General features: G+C 45.9%; 1 protein-coding gene across 1 annotated transcript; it reads right to left on the reverse strand.

The window, feature by feature from the left end:
• Window positions 1–14,055: 14,055 nt before the first annotated feature.
• LOC147973673 (uncharacterized) lies at window positions 14,056–19,412 on the reverse strand. Its single transcript, XM_087524751.1, has 2 exons — window positions 19,133–19,412; window positions 14,056–14,399 (listed from the first exon to the last, which is right to left on the reverse strand). Exons 1-2 carry the CDS (start codon window positions 19,410–19,412, stop codon window positions 14,056–14,058), a joined length of 624 nt encoding a protein of 207 aa, XP_087380877.1.
• Between the last annotated feature and the right edge of the window lie 596 nt (window positions 19,413–20,008).

The following is a 20,008-nucleotide window of genomic DNA, read 5'->3' on the forward strand; positions in this document are numbered from 1 at the left end:
GACAGGGTTGCCGTACCACTCTGGTGCGGAACGTGTCCTTATGGACCTACGAAGTTCAGTAGCAACTTGATCTGAAGTTTCATGATCATCATCATCAACTTCCTCTCTAGTCGGTGCAGGCACCTCAGGAACATTTTCTTGAGCTGCGCCACTTACCGGTTCAAGAGGTAATACTTCATCAAGTTCTACCTTCCTCCCACTTATTTCTTTCGAGAGAAACTCTTTCTCTAGAAAGGACCCATTCTTGGCAACAAAGATCTTGCCTTCGGATCTAAGGTAGAAGGTATACCCAACAGTTTCTTTAGGGTATCCTATGAAGACGCATTTTTCCGACTTGGGTTCAAGCTTTTCAGGTTGAAGTTTCTTGACATAAGCATCGCATCCCCAAACTTTTAGAAATGACAACTTAGGTTTCTTCCCAAACCATAATTCATACGGTGTCGTCTCAACGGATTTTGACGGAGCCCTATTTACAGTGAATGCGGCAGTCTCTAAAGCATAGCCCCAAAATGACAGCGGTAAATCGATAAGAGACATCATAGATCGCACCATATCCAATAGAGTGCGATTACGACGTTCGGACACACCATTACGCTGAGGTGTTCCAGGCGGCGTGAGTTCTGAAACTATTCCACATTTTCTTAAGTGTGTGCCAAATTCGTGACTCAAGTATTCTCCCCCACGATCTGATCGCAAGAACTTGATTTTCTTGTCACGTTGATTCTCAACCTCACTCTGAAATTCCTTGAACTTTTCAAAGGTCTCAGACTTGTGTTTCATTAAGTAGACATACCCATATCTACTCAAGTCATCAGTGAGGGTGAGAACATAACGATAGCCACCACGAGCCTCAAAACTCATTGGACCGCACACATCAGTATGTATGATTTCCAATAAGTTGGTTGCTCGCTCCATTATTCCTGAGAATAGAGTCCTGGTCATTTTACCCATGAGGCATGGTTCGCACGTGTCAAATGATTCGTACTCAAGAGACTCTAAAAGTCCATGTGCATGGAGCTTCTTCATGCATTTGACACCTATGTGACCAAGGCGGCAGTGCCACAAGTATGTGGGACTATCATTATCAACCTTACATCTTTTGGTATTCACACTATGAATATGTGTAGCATTACACTCGAGATTCATTAAGAATAAACCATTCACCATCGGAGCATGACCATAAAACATCTCTCTCATATAAATAGAACAACCATTATTCTCGGATTTAAATGAGTAGCCATCTCGAATTAAACGAGATCCTGATACAATGTTCATGCTCAAAGCTGGCACTAAATAACAATTATTGAGGTTTAAAACTAATCCCGTAGGTACATGTAGAGGTAGCGTTCCGACGGTGATCACATCGACCTTGGAACCATTCCCGACGCGCATCGTCACCTCGTCCTTCGCCAGTCTCCGCTTATTCCGCAGCTCCTGTTTTGAGTTACAAATGTGAGCAACCGCACCGGTATCAAATACCCAGGAGCTACTACGAGTACTGGTAAGGTACACATCAATTACATGTATATCACATATACCTTTCGTGTTGCCGGCCTTCTTGTCCGCTAAGTATTTTGGGCAGTTCCACTTCCAGTGACCACTTCCCTTGCAATAAAAACACTCAGTCTCGGTCTTGGGTCCATTCTTTGGCTTCTTCCCGACAGATTGCTTACCGGGCACGGCAACTCCCTTGCCGTCCTTCTTGAAGTTCTTTTTACCCTTGCCTTTCTTGAACTTAGTGGTTTTCTTCACCATCAACACTTGATGTTCCTTTTTGATTTCCACCTCTGCTGATTTCAGCATTGAATATACCTCAGGAATGGTCTTTTCCATCCCCTGCATATTGAAGTTCATCACAAAGCTCTTGTAGCTTGGTGGAAGCGACTGAAGGATTTTGTCAATGACCGCGTCATCCGGGAGATTAACTCCCAGCTGACTCAAGCGGTTATTCAACCCAGACATTTTGAGTATGTGCTCACTGACAAAACTATTTTCCTCCATCTTACAGCTGAAGAACTTGTCGGAGACTTCATATCTCTCGACCCGGGCATGAGCTTGAAAAACCATTTTCAGCTCTTCGAACATCTCATATGCTCCGTGTCCCTCAAAACACTTTTGGAGCCCCGGTTCTAAGCTGTAAAGCATGCCGCACTGAATGAGGGAGTAATCATCAGCACGTGACTGCCAAGCGTTCATAACGTCTTGGTTCTCTGGGACAGGTGCGTCACCTAGCGGTGCTTCTAGGACATAATCTTTCTTGGCAGCTATGAGGATGATCCTCAGGTTTCGGACCCTGTCCGTATAGTTGCTGCCATCGTCTTTCAGCTTGGTTTTCTCTAGGAACGCGTTGAAGTTGAGGACAATGTGGGCCATTTGATCTACAAGACATGTTGTAAAGATTTTAGACTAAGTTCATGATAATTAAGTTCATCTAATCAAATTATTCAATGAACTCCCACTCAAATAGACATCCCTCCAGTCATCTAAGTATAACATGATCCGAGTTAACTAGGCCGTGTCCGATCATCACGTGAGACGGACTAGTCAACATCGGTGAACATCTTCATGTTGATCGTATCTTCTATACGACTCATGCTCGACCTTTCGGTCTTCTGTGTTCCGAGGCCATGTCTGTACATGCTAGGCTCGTCAAGTCAACCTAAGTGTATTGCGTGTGTAAATCTGGCTTACACCTGTTGTATTCGAACGTTAGAATCTATCACACCCGATCATCACGTGGTGCTTCGAAACAATGAACCTTCGCAACGGTGCACAGTTAGGGGGAACACTTTCTTGAAATTATTTCGAGGGATCATCTTATTTAAGCTATAGTCGTTCTAAGCAAATAAGATGCAAAACATGATAAACATCACATGCAATCAAATAGTGACATGATATGGCCAATATCATTTGCTCCTTTTGATCTCCATCTTTGGGGCTCCATGATCATTGTTGTCATCGGCATGACACCATGAACTCCATCATCGTGTCTTCTTGAAGTTGTCTCGTCATCTATTACTTCTACTACTATGGCTAACGCTTTAGCAATAAAGTAAAGTAATTACATGACATTTATGTTGACACGCAGGTCATAAATAAATAAAGACAACTCCTATGGCTCCTGCCGGTTGTCATACTCATCGACATGCTAGTCGTGATTCCTATTACAAGAACATGATCATCTCATACATCACATATATCATTCATCACATCCTTTGGCCATATCACATCACAAAACACTTGCCGCAAAAACAAGTTAGACGTCCTCTAATTGTTGTTGCAAGTTTTTACGTGGCTGCTATAGGTTTCTAGCAAGAACGTTTCTTACCTACGCCAAAACCACAACGTGAATTGCCAATTTCTATTTACCCTTCATAAGGACCCTGTTCATCGAATCCGATCCGACTAAAGTGGGAGAGACAGACACCCGCCAGCCACCTTATGCAACTAGTGCATGTCAGTCGGTGGAACCGGTCTCACGTAAGCGTACGTGTAAGGTTGGTCCGGGCCGCTTCATCCCACAATGCCGCCGAATCAAGATAAGACTAGTAACGGCAAGATAATTGACAATATCGACTCCCACAACTGCTTTCTGTTATACTCGTGCATAGTAACTACGCATAGACCTAGCTCATGATGCCACTGTTGGGGAACGTAGCAGAATTTTAAAATTTTCTACGCATCACCAAGATCAATATATGGAGTCATGTAGCAACGAGGGAGAGAGGAGTGCATCTACATACCCTTATAGATCACGAGCGGAAGCGTTCAAGAGAACGGGGTTGATGGAGTCGTACTCGTCGTGATCCAAATCACCGAAGATCCTAGCGCCGAACGGACGGCACCTCCGCGTTCAACACACGTACGGAGCGAGGACGTCTCCTGCGCCTTGATCCAGCAAGGAGGAGGGAGAGGTTGAGGAAGAGGGCTCCAACAGCAGCACGACGACGTGGTGGTGGTGAAGCTGCAGTACTCCGGCAGGGCTTCGCCAAGCTCTTACGGAGGAGGAGAGGTGTTGGGGAGGGGAGGGGCTGCGCCTTGGATGTTGTGTGCAGCCCTCCCCTCACCCCTCTATTTATAGGGGAAGGGGGAAGGGGGCCGGCCCCCTCTAGATGAGATCTAGAGGGGGGGCGGCGGCCAAGGGGAGGGGGGCTTGCCCCCCAAGCAAGTGGGCGCCCCCTTTAGGGTTTCCCCCCAACCCTAGGCGCATGGGCCCTAGGGGGTGTGGCGCCCCAGCCCACTTGGGCTGGTTCCCTTCTCCATACAGCCCATAAGGCCCACCGGAAGAGGTGGCCCCTCCCGGTGGACCCCCGGAACCCCTCTGGTGTTCCCGGTACAATACCGATATGCCCCCGAACCTTTCCGGCGACCGTATGACAACTTCCCATATATAAATCTTTACCTCCGGACCATTCCGGAACTCCTCGTGACGTCCGGGATCTCATCCGGGACTCCGAACAACATTCGGTAATCACATACAAGTCTTCCTAACAACCCTAGTGTCACCGAACCTTAAGTGTGTAGATCCTACAAGTTCGGGAGACATGCAGACATGACCGAGACGACTCTCCGGTCAATAACCAACAGCGGGATCTGGATACCCATGTTGGCTCCCACATGCTCCACGATGATCTCATCGGATGAACCATGATGTCGAGGATTCAATCAATCCGTATACAATTCCCTTTGTCAATCGGTACGTTACTTGCCCGAGACTCGATCGTCGGTATCCCAATACCTTGTTCAGTCTCGTTACCGGCAAGTCTCTTTACTCATTTCGTAACACATCATCCCGTGATCAACTCCTTGATCACATTGTGCACATTATGATGATGTCCTACCGAGTGGGCCCAGAGATACCTCTCTGTTTACACAGAGTGACAAATCCCAGTCTCGATCCGTGCCAACCCAACAGACACTTTCGGAGATACCTGTAATGTACCTTTATAGTCACCCAGTTACGTTGTGACGTTTGGCACACCCAAGGCACTCCTACGATATCCGGGAGTTGCACAATCTCACGGTCTAAGGAAATGATACTTGACATTCAGAAAAGCTACAGCAAACGAACTACATGATCTTTGAGCTATGCTTAGGATTGGGTCTTGTCCATCACATCATTCTCCTAATGATGTGATCCTGTTATCAATGACATCCAATGTCCATAGTCAGGAAACCATGACTATCCTTTGATCAACGAGCTAGTCAACTAGAGGCTCACTAGGGACGTGTTGTGTTCTATGTATTCACACATGTATTACGATTTCCGGATAACACAATTATAGCATGAACGATAGACAATTGTCATGAACAAAGAAATATAATAATAACCATTTTATTATTGCCTCTAGGGCATATTTCCAACAATGGCACGGTAAAGCGGCAGCATGCCACGGAGAGATCGCCCATGTGCCCCGGCAAGGCGGCAGCTCCCAGGGTGGAGAAGGGATCGCCCATTCAGCTCCGTCCATATCCACGACGCCCACCGGGACGCCAACGAGTGGAGACGATGAAGCATCCTGAGCAGCAAGCACGTGTTCTGGGTAGCGAGATCCCGCACCCCGACACTGCCTTCGCTCTTTGCCCTACAGACCTGGCTCCATGCAATCAAACACTGAGCTCCCGTGGCGCGGTCGGCCGCATTCCAAAGGAAGGCGTGGCGGAGAGCATCCATGTGTTGGAAATATGCCCTAGAGGCAATAATAAATTGGTTATTATTATATTTCCTTGTTCATGATAATCGTTTATTATCCATGCTATAATTGTATTGATAGGAAACTCAGATACATGTGTGGATACATAGACAACACCATGTCCCTAGTAAGCCTCTAGTTGACTAGCTCGTTGATCAATAGATGGTTACGGTTTCCTGACCATGGACATTGGATGTCGTTGATAACGGGATCACATCATTAGGAGAATCATGTGATGGACAAGACCCAATCCTAAGCATAGCACTAGATCGTGTAGTTCATATGCTATAGCTTTTCTAATGTCAAGTATCATTTCCTTAGACCATGAGATTGTGCAACTCCCGGATACCGTAGGAATGCTTTGGGTGTATCAAACGTCACAACGTAACTGGGTGACTATAAAGGTGCATTACAGGTATCTCCGAAAGTGTCTGTTGGGTTGGCACGAATCAAGATTGGGATTTGTCACTCCGTGTAAACGGAGAGGTATCTCTGGGCCCACTCGGTAGGACATCATCATATGCGCAATGTGACCAAGGAGTTGATCACGGGAGATGTGTTATGGAACGAGTAAAGAGACTTGCCGGTAACGAGATTGAACAAGGTATTGGATACCGACGATCGAATCTCGGGCAAGTAACATACCGATAGACAAAGGGAATTGTATACGGGATTGATTAAGTCCTTGACATCATGGTTCATCCGATGAGATCATCGTGGAACATGTGAGAGCCATCATGGGTATCCAGATCCCGCTGTTGGTTATTGACCGGAGAACGTCTCGGTCATGTCTGCATGTCTCCCGAACCCGTAGGGTCTACACACTTAAGGTTCGGTGACGCTAGGGTTGTAGAGATATTAGTATGCGGTAACACGAATGTTGTTCGGAGTCCCGGATGAGATCCCGGATGTCACGAGGAGTTCTGGAATGGTCCGGAGGTAAAGAATTATATATAGGAAGTGCTATTTCGGCCATCGGGACAAGTTTCGGGGTCATCGGTATTGTACCGGGACCACCGGAAGGGTCCCGGGGGCCCACCGGGTGGGGCCACCTGCCCCGGGGGGCCACATGGGCTGTAGGGGATGTGCCTTGGCCTACATGGGCCAAGGGCACCAGCCCCAAGAGGCCCATGCGCCAAGAGAAGAGAAAAAGGGGAGAGTCCTAAAGGGGGAAGGCACCTCTGAGGTGCCTTGGGGAGGATGGACTCCTCCCCACCCCTGGCCGCACCCTTCCTTGGAGGAAGGGGCAAGGGCTGCGCCTCCCCCTCTCCCTTGGCCCTATATATAGTGGGGAAAAAGGAGGAGCAAACCAATCTAAGGCCTGGCGCCTCCCTCTCCCTCCCGTGACACATCTACCTCCTCCCGCAGCGCTTAGCGAAGCCCTGTTGGAATCCCGCTACTTCCATCACGCCGCCGTGCTGCTGGATCTCCATCAACCTCTCCCTCCTCCTTGCTGGATCAAGGCATGGGAGACGTCTCCCTTCCGTACGTGTGTTGAACGCGGAGGTGCTGTCCGTTCGGCACTAGGATCATCGGTGATTTGAATCACGACGAGTACGACTCCATCAACCCCGTTCACTTGAACGCTTCCGCTTGGCGATCTACAAGGGTATGTAGATGCACTCTCCTTCCCCTCGTTGCTAGTCTCTCCATAGATAGATCTTGGTGACACGTAGGAAAATTTTGAATTTATGCTACGTTCCCCAACAGTGGCATCATGAGCTAGGTCTATTGCGTAGATTCTATGCACGAGTAGAACACAAAGTAGTTGTGGGCGTTGATTTTGTTCAATATGATTACCGTTACTAGTCTTATCTTGATTCGGCGGCATCGTGGGATGAAGCGGCCCGGACCAACCTTACACGTACTCTTACGTGAGACCGGTTCCACCGACAAACATGCACTAGTTGCATAAGGTGGCTAGCGGGTGTCTGTCTCTCCTACTTTAGTCGGATCGGATTCGATGAAAAGGGTCCTTATGAAGGGTAAATAGCAATTGGCATATCACATTGTGGTTTTGCGTAGGTAAGAAACGTTCTTGCTAGAAACCCATAGCAGCCACGTAAAACATGCAAACAACAATTAGAGGACGTCTAACTTGTTTTTGCAGGGTATGCTATGTGATGTGATATGGCCAAAAGGATGTGATGAATGATATATGTAATGTATGAGATTGATCATGTTCTTGTAATAGATGATCATGGAGCCCCAAGATGGAGATCAAAGGAGCTACATGATATTGGCCATATCATGTCACTATTTGATTGCATATGATGTTTATCATGTTATGCATCTTGTTTACTTAGTACGACGGTAGTAAATAAGATGATCCCTCATTAAAATTTCAAGAAGTGTTCTCCCCTAACTGTGCACCATTGCTACAGTTCGTCGCTTCGAAGCATCACGTGTTAATCGGGTGTGATAGATCCTTTCGTTCACATACAACGGGTGTAAGCAAGATTTACACATGCAAAAACACTTAGGGTTAACTTGACGAGCCTAGCATGTGAAGACATGGCCTCGGAACACAGAGACCGAAAGGTCGAGCATGAGTCGTATAGAAGATACGATCAACATGAAGATGTTCACCGACGTTGACTAGTCCGTCTCACGTGTTAATCGGACACGGCCTAGCTCACTCGGATCATGTAATCACTTAGATGACTAGAGGGATGTCTATCTGAGTGGGAGTTCATAAGATGAACTTAATTATCCTGAACATAGTCAAAAGGATTTTGCAAATTATGTCATATCTCATGCTTTAGTTCTACTGTTTAATTATGTTCCTAGAGAAAATTTAGTTGAAAGTTGATAGTAGCAATTATGCGGACTAGGTCCGTAAACTGAGGATTGTCCTCATTGCTTCATAGAAGGCTGATGTCCTTAATGCACCGCTCAGTGTGCTGAACCTCGAACGTTGTCTGTGGATGTTGCGAACATCTGACATACACGTTTTGATAACTACGTGATAGTTCAGTTAAACGGTTTAGAGTTGAGGCACCAAAGACGTTTTGCAACGTCACGAAACATATGAGATGTTTTGAGGGCTGAAATTGGAATTTCAGGCTCGTGCCCACGTCAAGAGGTATAAGACCTCCGACGATTTTCTTAACCTGCAAACTAAGGAGAAAAGCTCAATTGTTGAGCTTGTGCTCAGATTGTCTGAGTACAACAATCATTTGAATCAAGTGGGAGTTGATCTTCCAGATGAGATAGTGATGGTTCTCCGAAGTCATTACCACCAAGCTGCTAGAGCTTCGTGATGAACTATAATATATCGAGGACATATATGATGATCCTTGAGATATTCGCGATGTTTGACACCGCAAAAGTAGAAATCAAGAAGGAGCATCAATTGTTGATGGTTGGTGAAACCACTAGTTTCAAGGAGGGCAAGGGCACGAAGGGATACTTCATGAAACGGCAATTCAGCTGCTGCTCTAGTGAAGAAACCCAAGGTTGAACCCAAACCTGAGACTAAGTGCTTCTGTAATAAGGGGAACAGCCACTGGAGCATAATTACCCTAGATACTTGGTAGATAAGAAGGCTGGCAAGGTCGATAGAAGTATATTGGATATACATTGTGTTGATGTGTACTTTACTAGTACTCCTAGTAGCACCAGGGTATTAGATACCGGTTCGGTTGCTAAGTGTTAGTAACTCGAAATAAAAGCTACGGAATAAACGGAGACTAGCTAAAGGTGAGCTGACGATATGTGTTGGAAGTATTTCCAATGTTGATATGATAAAGCATCGCACGCTCCCTCTACCATCGAGATTGGTGTTAAACCTAAATAATTGTTATTTGGTGTTTGCGTTGAGCATAGACATGATTGGATTATGTCTATCGCAATACGGTTATTCATTTAAGGAGAATAATGGTTACTCTGTTTATTTGAATAATACCTTCAATGGTCTTACACCTAAAATGAATGGTTTATTGAATCTCGATCGTAGTGATACACATGTTCATGCCAAAAGATAGTAATGATAGTACCACCTACTTGTGGCACAGCCACGTAAGTCATATCGGTATAAAATGCATGAAGAAGCTCCATGTTGATGGATCTTTGGACTCGCTCATTTTTGAAAAGTTTGAGACATGTGAACAATGTCTATTGGTGTGTATGCATGAAGAAACTCCATGCAAATGGACCGTTTTGTACTCGCTTGATTTTGAATCACTTGAGACATGCAAATCATACCACATGGGCAAGATGACTGAAAGCCTCGTTTTCAGTAAAATGGAACCAGAAAGCTACTTGCTGGAAGTAATACATTTTGATGTGTGCAGTCCAATGAGTGCTGAGGCATGTAGTGGATATCGTTATGTTCTTTCTTCACAGATGATTTGAGTAGATGTTGAGTGCATTTACTTGATAAATCACGAGTCTGAATTATTGAAAGGTTCAAGTAATTTCAGGGTGAAGTTGAAAGATCGTCGTGACAAGAGGATAAAAGATCTATGATATGATCATAGAGATGAATATCTGAATTACGAGTTTGGCACAGAATTAAGACATTGTGGAAATTGTTTCACAATTAATACAGCCTAGAACACCATAGTGTGATGGTGTGTCCGAACATCATAACTGCACCCTATTGGATATGATGCATACCATGATGTCTCTTATCGAATTACCACGATAGTTTATGGGTTAGGCATTAGAGACAACCACATTCACTTTAAATAGGGCACCACGTAATTCCGATGAGATGACACCGTATGAACTATGGTTTAGAGAAACCTAGGCTGTCATTTCTTAAAAGTTTGGGGCTGCGACGCTTATGTGAAAAGTTTCAGGCTGATAAGCTCAAACCCAAAGCGGATAAATACATCTTCATAGGACACCCAAAACAGTTGGGTATACCTCCTGTCTCAGATCCGAAAGCAATAAGGGATTGTTTCTAGAATCGGGTCCTTTCTCGAGGAAAAGTTTCTCTCGAAAGAATTGAGTGGGAGGATGGTGGAGACTTGATGAGGTTATTGAACCGTCTCTTCAACTAGTGTGTGGCAGGGCACAGGAAGTTGTTCCTATGGCACCTACACCAATTGAAGTGGAAGCTTATGATAGTGATCATGAAACTTCAGATCAAGTCACTACCTCGTGGGATGATAAGGATGCGTACTACTTCAGAGTGGTACGCAATCCTGTCTTGGAAGTCATGTTGCTAGACAACAATGAACCTACAAGCTATGGAGAAGCGATGGTGGGCCCGGATTCCGATAAATGGCTTGAGGCCATATAATCCGAGAGAGGATCCATGTATGAAAACAAAGTGTAGACTTTGGAAGAACTACTTGATGGTCGTAAGGCTGTTGAGTGTAGATGGATTTTAAAAGGAAGACGGACAATGATGGTAAATGTCACCATTAAGAAAGCTCGACTTGTCGTTAAGATGTTTTCCGACAAGTTCAAGGAGTTGACTACGGTGAGACTTTCTCGCTCGTAGCGATGCTAAGAGTCTGTTGGAATTATATTAGCGATTACTGCATTATTTATGAAATCTTGCAGATAGGATGTCAAAACATTGTTTCCTCGATGATTTTCTTGAGGAAAGGTTGTATGTGATACAACCGGAAGGTTTTGTCAATCCTGAAAGATGCTAATAAGTATGCAAAGCTCCAGCAATCCTTCTGAGGACTGGAGTAAGCATCTCGGAGTTGGAATGTATGCTTTGATGAGATGATCAAAGATTTTGGGTGTATACAAAGTTTATGAGAAACTGGTATTTCCAAAGAAGTGAGTGGGAGCACTATAGAATTTCTGATGAATATATGTTGTTGATCGGAAATGACGTAGAATTTCTGGGAAGCATATAGGGTTATTTGGAAAGTGTTTTTCAATGGAAAGCCTGGATTAAGCTACTTGAGCATTGAGCATCAAGATCTATAAGGATAGATCAAAACGCTTAATAGTACTTTCAAATGAGCACATGCCTTGACGTGATCTTGAAGGTGTTCAAGATGGATCAGTCAAAGAAGGAGTTCTTACCTGAGTTGTAAGGTATGAATTTAAGACTTAAAGCTCGACCGCGGCAGAATAGAGAGAAAGGACGAAGGTCGTCCCCTATGCTTAAGACGTAGGCTCTACAGTATGCTATGCTGTGTACCGCACCTGAAGTGTGCCTTGCCATGAGTCAGTCAAGGGGTACAAGAGTGATCCATGAATGGATCACAGGACAGCGGTCAAATTATCCTTAGTAACTAGTGGACTAAGGAATTTTCTCGATTATGGAGGTGGTAAAAGAGTTCGTCGTAAAGAGTTACGTCGATGCAAGCTTAACACCTATCCGGATAGCTCTGAGTAGAGATACCGGATACGTATAATGGAGCAACAATTTAGAATAGCTCCAAGTAGAACAGTTATTTGGATTAGCTCCAAATAGAGCGTGATAGCTGCATCTAGGAGATGACATAGAGATTTGTAAAGCACACACGGATCTGAAAGGTTCAGACCCGTTGACTAAAACCTCTCTCACAAGCAACATGATCAAACCTAAAACTCATTGAGTGTTAATCACATAGTGATGTGAACTAGACTACTGACTCTAGTAAACTCTTGGGTGTTAGTCACATGGCGATGTGACCTGTGAATGTTAATCACATTGCGATGTGAACTAGATTATTGACTCTAGTGCAAGTGGGAGACTGTTGGAAATATGCCCTAGAGGCAATAATAAATTGGTTATTATTATATTTCCTTGTTCATGATAATCGTTTATTATCCATGCTATAATTGTATTGATAGGAAACTCAGATACATGTGTGGATACATAGACAACACCATGTCCCTAGTAAGCCTCTAGTTGACTAGCTCGTTGATCAATAGATGGTTACGGTTTCCTGACCATGGACATTGGATGTCGTTGATAACGGGATCACATCATTAGGAGAATAATGTGATGGACAAGACCCAATCCTAAGCATAGCACTAGATCGTGTAGTTCATATGCCATAGCTTTTCTAATGTCAAGTATCATTTCCTTAGACCATGAGATTGTGCAACTCCCGGATACCGTAGGAATGCTTTGGGTGTATCAAACGTCACAACGTAACTGGGTGACTATAAAGGTGCATTACAGGTATCTCCGAAAGTGTCTGTTGGGTTGGCACGAATCGAGACTGGGATTTGTCACTCCGTGTAAACGGAGAGGTATCTCTGGGCCCACTCGGTAGGACATCATCATATGCGCAATGTGACCAAGGAGTTGATCACGGGATGATGTGTTATGGAACGAGTAAAGAGACTTGCCGGTAACGAGATTGAACAAGGTATTGGATACCGACGATCGAATCTCGGGCAAGTAACATACCGATAGACAAAGGGAATTGTATACGGGATTGATTAAGTCCTTGACATCGTGGTTCATCCGATGAGATCATCGTGGAACATGTGGGAGCCATCATGGGTATCCAGATCCCGCTGTTGGTTATTGACCGGAGAACGTCTCGGTCATGTCTGCATGTCTCCCGAACCCGTAGGGTCTACACACTTAAGGTTCGGTGACGCTAGGGTTGTAGAGATATTAGTATGCGGTAACACGAATGTTGTTCGGAGTCCCGGATGAGATCCCGGACGTCACGAGGAGTTCCGGAATGGTCCGGAGGTAAAGAATTATATATAGGAAGTGCTATTTCGGCCATCGGGACAAGTTTCGGGGTCATCGGTATTGTACCGGGACCACCGGAAGGGTCCCGGGGGCCCACCGGGTGGGGCCACCTGCCCCGGGGGGCCACATGGGCTGTAGGGGATGTGCCTTGGCCTACATGGGCCAAGGGCACCAGCCCCAAGAGGCCCATGCGCCAAGAGAAGAGAAAAAGGGGAGAGTCCTAAAGGGGGAAGGCACCTCCGAGGTGCCTTGGGGAGGATGGACTCCTCCCCACCCCTGGCCGCACCCTTCCTTGGAGGAAGGGGCAAGGGCTGCGCCTCCCCCTCTCCCTTGGCCCTATATATAGTGGGGAAAAAGGAGGAGCAAACCAATCTAAGGCCTGGCGCCTCCCTCTCCCTCCCGTGACACATCTACCTCCTCCCGCAGCGCTTAGCGAAGCCCTGTTGGAATCCCGCTACTTCCATCACGCCGTCGTGCTGCTGGATCTCCATCAACCTCTCCCTCCTCCTTGCTGGATCAAGGCATGGGAGACGTCTCCCTTCCGTACGTGTGTTGAACGCGGAGGTGCTGTCCGTTCGGCACTAGGATCATCGGTGATTTGAATCACGACGAGTACGACTCCATCAACCCCGTTCACTTGAACGCTTCCGCTTGGCGATCTACAAGGGTATGTAGATGCACTCTCCTTCCCCTCGTTGCTAGTCTCTCCATAGATAGATCTTGGTGACACGTAGGAAAATTTTGAATTTATGCTACGTTCCCCAACACCATGGTCTTGACAACAGCCGGCGGAAGGACGACCGCAGCCATGGCATACGTGGGGAGAGAGTCCAGCACTGCATTGATCAGGACCAGGCGCCCCGCGGGGGAGAGAAGGTGCGCCCGCCGCCCCGCCAAGTAATCATCGACCTTGGCGATCATCGGCGCGAAGTCGGCCGCCGACAGCTTTTCCCAGAACAGTGGCAGGCCCAGGTAGGGTTGCGGGAACCCCTGGACGGAGCAGGAGAGGGCCTCCACAGCCTCGGTAACCACGTCGTCAGCAACATGCACTACTAGGGAAAACCCTAGTAGTAGCGCGGCTTTAATGCCCACTAGTAGCGCAGGACACTGCGCTACTAATAAGGCGGTACAGCTATTACTTAGCAGTAGCGCGTGCGACACGCGCTACTGCTAAATCACATAGCTGCAACGTTTGTTCTCTCCCGCACTGCTGCTAATCTAACTAGTAGCAGCGTGTTTACTATCCACCGCTACTAGTATTCTTTTTTTATTTTGAGTGTATTTATACGCTGTTATACAAATTTTGGTACAATACCAATTATGAGGTTTATATCATTATGTCCATAACAGGGTGTCAAATGAAGGTGGATTAGGTTCAAGTGGAGGCAATATGTGGTGCATGTCAAAAGTATACTACTAATCCAAACTTGATCTAGTTTGGACTAGTAGTACTTTCGATGTGCACCACATGTGGCCTCCACTTGAATCTAATCTGCTAGCACAAGCTATTTAATCATCGTCATAGTGATTAGCACCAATAGTAGTTATTTAATCATCATAGTCATAGTGTAGCACAACATCATCTTCAAACTCATTTCTAGCTAGCTAATCACTCCTGCTGCTCTCTCTCAGGTAAAATAATATAAAACATGTGTAGCACTCCTGCTTCATCAAGTTGGAGCATGCAGATGAACATGTCTCCTAATCATGGGGTGCGCGTCTGATTGCTGCCCCCTAGTACTTCTCTGCGATCGTTCACAAGTTTGCTCCAGTCTTTCACTATTAAGCATTCCTCGCTATTAGAAATCCTGAATGCACTAAAGTGCGTTGTAGGAAATCTTGGTCGTAAGCTAACAATTCTCATGCGACCTTTAGTCTCAATCCAATGAGGCACAACATTCATCAGGAGTCCCTGTTGAAGAACATCGTATAGTAACATACTTAGCATTGAAATTTAGCTTAAAAATAATGTATGCAAAAGATGCACTGAGGACAAATAGTAAAAATCTTACCATCTTTCCTAAATAGATGTGACCGTAGTTCAGTACGATCACTATTGGTCGCATGTTTTGAGTACTAAGATAAGTCCAGAAAAATAATTTGTCTTGACATCATGAAGATCCTCAAGCCATGAAACATAATGACTTATCTCCTCGTAGTTTAGTTCAGCCCCGGGACAGTAGTAGGTCATGTCTACCAAGCGCTGGACATGTTTGCTTGAACGGAAATAAGCTATCAATAGAAAATAGTTGTCAACTATTTTTGAATAAACAATATCAAATATATAAATATGGTTGAGAAACTCACATAATGGTATAACTGGAGGCGTCTGCACATCGACCCAGATGTCGATATTACCTTCAATATAATCTTCCGAACGAATATCAAAGGTGATAATCATATCAGACTCAAATGCATAAGTCTTGCATAGTGCTTGCCAAGTTTTGCATCCAAAATAGGTGTAGGTGTCTATGTTGTATAATTTTACATGGAAAATATAACCATGTTCGGTCTTCAAGTAAACTCTCTTTACCTCCATAGTAGTTTCTATATGACTGAAACCTATCTTATCCAAGACAAAAACTCTTGCATGGCAGGGGATACGCTAGTAGAATAGTAAAAAATTAAATTATAAGTTGAAGCAAATGAAGCAGATGTCATGCTTAATTACAAAAAAAAGACTTGTCGTTGTGATTTACTGTATCCACTTCGAAGTTCTCGTCCAGCTTGATGCTGAAGCGCCTATCATCATCTAGGAAGATTCTGTCGCACAGGCCACGCTCGTCTTCGCGGTATTTGCAAATACCGAAATCCTTTTCGTCGTCAGACATTTCCTATGTTCATAGTTGAAACATTAATTGAAAATCGATCGAAGACAACTACCAGGATACTCAACACATAAGTTCGGGGCACTCGATATTTCCTACATATTCTGGCACAAGTCATGCCAAAATTCACGGAAAAATCTGGCATGACCTTTGCTAAAATAGGACATATCGAGCGCCTGAAATTTGCCGGAACGGAAATGAATCAACACTCCGGCAAAACATAGGCCACTCGGAGGTGTAACCTGCAAACATGACCGGCCACTTGGGCAAGCACATGTCCTATTTGAGCAACACAAGATATACATTTCAGAATATCTTATAGGACTCATATTGACATGAGCATTCAATAAGCAAAACCAAATCGTAAAATAAATAAGTATTCAAATTAGCATGCATTCAATAAGCAAAAGTAAATCATCTCTTGCTCCGTACATCGTCGAATATTATCACTAATACATCCCGAATAGTATCATACATATAACATCACTAATACAACTAAAACCCTAGTGAACGACGGGTATCGGCGCGGGCGGTGGACACCCAAAGAGAAGGAACCATCACAGGATCATAGCTCCAGTGAGATCCCTGGAGAACCTGCCAGGTATTGGAGAGCATGTGCTCCAGCGCAACCAAGTAGCGACGGACGTGCGCGTCCTCCTCGCGCACACGGTGACGTACCACCTCCACGGGGTCCTCAAGCCTCTCGACCGTCACTGGCCCACGCGACCGCCACCAAAGAAGGTTCGTGTCAACGACGGGCTGACTCCTCACCAAGCTGTGCCCCCTGGTAGGTAGCGCCTCCCAGTACCAGCCCGGCGGAGCCCAGTCCCGGACATGGCCCATCTGGTCCAGCAGGCGTCCTCCACCGAGTCGACGATGAGGATGCGGGATAGGCATCGTCGACGTCGATGCGGGAAAAATTGCTTTAACTAAAAAAATAACAACAAATGTGACATATTCAACTAGTTCTTAGAGAAAATTCCTTATTTGACATTATCTTAAAATCTGCTTCCTTATTTGACACTGAAAAAGTTGTTCTTCCCTATTTGACACAAGTTCTAAATTTTATTTCCTATATGACATTTTCGTCCATTTTGAGCCTAAATGACACCTGAAAAGATTCTTTTGCCCCATATGTGGTATGTGTGTGGGGGGCAATAGCGCGCACACGCAGCATCAGTGCGAGGGCAGGAGCACACACGCAGCAACACATACACATGCACCAACACACAACGCATGCGCACACACGCAACAACACGCTCGCGCGTGCACACACACACACACACAACAACACACATGCACGCGCACACACACGCAGCAACACACACTTCACGCAGCACACACACATACACACACGCAGGCAGCACATAGGCACACAACCGCACACACACACCCGCGCGCGCACGTACACACGCAGTAGCAAACACACGCAGCAGCACACATGCAGCAGCGGCACACACGCAGGCAGCACATAGGCACGCAACAGCACACACACACACGCACACACGTACACACGCAGCAGCAAACACACACGCAGCAGCAAACACACATGCACACACACATGCAGCAGCAGCACACATGTGCGCGTGCACCCACACACGCAACAGCACACGCGCGCGCACACACACATACCACATGAAGGGCAAAATCGTCTTTTCAGATGTCATTTAGGCTCAAAATGGACGGAAGTGTCGTATAGGGAATAAAATTTAAGATTAGTGTCAAATAGGGAAGAAAAACTTTTTCAGTGTCAAATAAGGAACCAGATTTTAAGACAGTGTCAAATAAGGAATTTTCTCTAGTTCTTACTAAAAATATAAATAAAAATAAACTAGTACCTAGTTCTTACTAACTAATTAGTACATAGGAACTACTGCCCTAATTACCATCTAATTTGATGAACCTAGGGGTGGAAAGTGGTAGCGGATATTCCAATTATCCAATTTAAAGTGAATAAGTGGTCAAATTTTACTCGTTTTATTATGCATTACAATAGTGTTTATTCATCATCTAAGAAAACATCCGAGCCACATTCGTATCCGATGACATCCGCATCCGATTCGTTTCCACCCATAACCCTAACTAATTTGATGCAACTAAAATTTGAAGAACTCTAGGCAGAGGTAGGGGAGGGGGAGGAGCAGGCGTGCTCACCTCGGGTGCCTGCGACGAGGGAGGGGCAGGCGGCGTCGAGGTCGGGGTCGGGGCTCGGGTGCGCGGCGGAGGGCGGCGTCGAGGTCGGGGTAGGGGGCGGCGTCGAGGTCGGGGTCGGGGGCGGCGTTGAATCCGGGGTCGGGGGTGGCGTCGAGGGTGTGCGGAGAGTGACGGGAGAGCGTGCGGTGGCCGACGGGCGACGGCGGCAGCGACAGCGGAGGAGTTGGATTTGGGGGAAGTGGCCGTTGGGAAGAACGAACCGTGCAGTTAAGTCAGAAATAGCAGTAGCGCGTTTTGGGAAGAGCGCTGCTGCTAAGCTAGCTACAGCGTGTTCCTCTATACGCGCTACTGCTATTCCTTTCTCTTTTTCCCCTTTTCATTTATTTTTCTTTACATTTTTTTTCTTTCACCTTTTTCTATTTCTTCCAGTTTCATTTACTTTTCTATTTGATTTTTATTTAATTTTATTTCCTTTAGCAGTAGCGCCTTTCAGCGTAAACGCGCTACTACAAAGTAAGTAGCGGTAGCGCGGTTCGACATAGATCGCTACTACTATGTGTAGCCTATCGGCTAAGCCGTGAGAATTTTAGTAGTAGCGCTTTTATCATCAGGCGCGCTACTGCTACAACTGTATCTGTGGCACCGTTTACATCAGCGTGCTACTGCTAATTAGCACCAGCGTGCTTTTTTAACACGCGCTACTGTTAAAGTTCTGTGTATAAGGTTTTCCCTAGTAGTGATGGATCGGCACCAGAGTGCTTTTGCCGTAGTTGATGCCCAGCCCAGTGGCCGCGGCAAAGTCGTCCAGGATGTGCCGAAGACACGCTGCCGCTTTCACCGACGTGCGATGATGATGAGGGTGTCGTCGGCGTATTGGAGCACAATCGGTGGGTCGCCGTCCACCACCGGATGCCTGAGCAGAGGGTCTCGCCGCACCATCCGTTGCAGGACGTCCGCCGCCAGGAGGAAGAGGTGGGGCGATATCGGGTCCCCTTGGCGAAGGCCACACCTGACCGGGAACCACGCCCCAGGCACGCCGTTAAGCAGCATGGTGGAGCGGGAGGAGCGAAGGATAGCATCCATCCACGCGCACCACCTCTCAGGGAAGCCGCGCACCTTCATAACCCGACGAAGGCACTCCCAATTGACGGAGTCGAATGCTTTAGCAAAATTCTTCATATTTTTTTATATATGTTTGGTCAAACTTATAAAGCATTGACATTTTTGACTCAGTATATATGCAAATGGACCGGGGTTTACGGTTTGCACAGATAGGAGGGCACGGTGGTTGCCTGCCAACAGACATCTGGTGACCTGGTGTAAAATACGCATACCCATGGTCACCAAAGTTCATACAGAACATCGTAGGAAATGGTGGAGAGCCATTTCCTATGCACTAGGGCTAGCCAGTGGTTTTCACCTCTGCACTTCAAAATACAAGGCCATAGGCAGGCGCATATGCGTATGCAGGTGCTTGTGTACCTCACAGTAGTACGAATAATTTAGATAATTGGTCTGCAACACACATATAATAAACTAGTTAGATAACAACTTTCAATTTATATGTAGGTGCATGCATAAATCATCTAGGAAGTTCAAACACAAGATGACTTGCAGGTGGAGACTACAGAGGCACTTGGGTTCCTTACAATCTGTACATATAAGATGATTTGACAACACACTTGTAGGCGTTCGAATCTTGAGAACCGGTGGTTGTA

The sequence above is a fragment of the Triticum urartu genome, chromosome 5A (genome assembly GCF_056163025.1).
Source record: "Triticum urartu cultivar PI428250 chromosome 5A, HENAU_Tu73, whole genome shotgun sequence".
In the NCBI taxonomy this organism is placed as follows: Eukaryota; Viridiplantae; Streptophyta; class Magnoliopsida; order Poales; family Poaceae; genus Triticum; species Triticum urartu.

Bases quoted from the DNA above. Each gene is read 5' to 3' on its own strand.
- LOC147973673 (XM_087524751.1), bottom strand. From the start codon at position 19,412: ATGAAGGTGCGCGGCTTCCCTGAGAGGTGGTGCGCGTGGATGGATGCT. The intron at 14,400-19,132 runs GTCGGTGAAAGC...CTGCGCTACTAG, and splicing joins CACCCTCATCATCATCGCAC to TGGGCATTAAAGCCGCGCTA.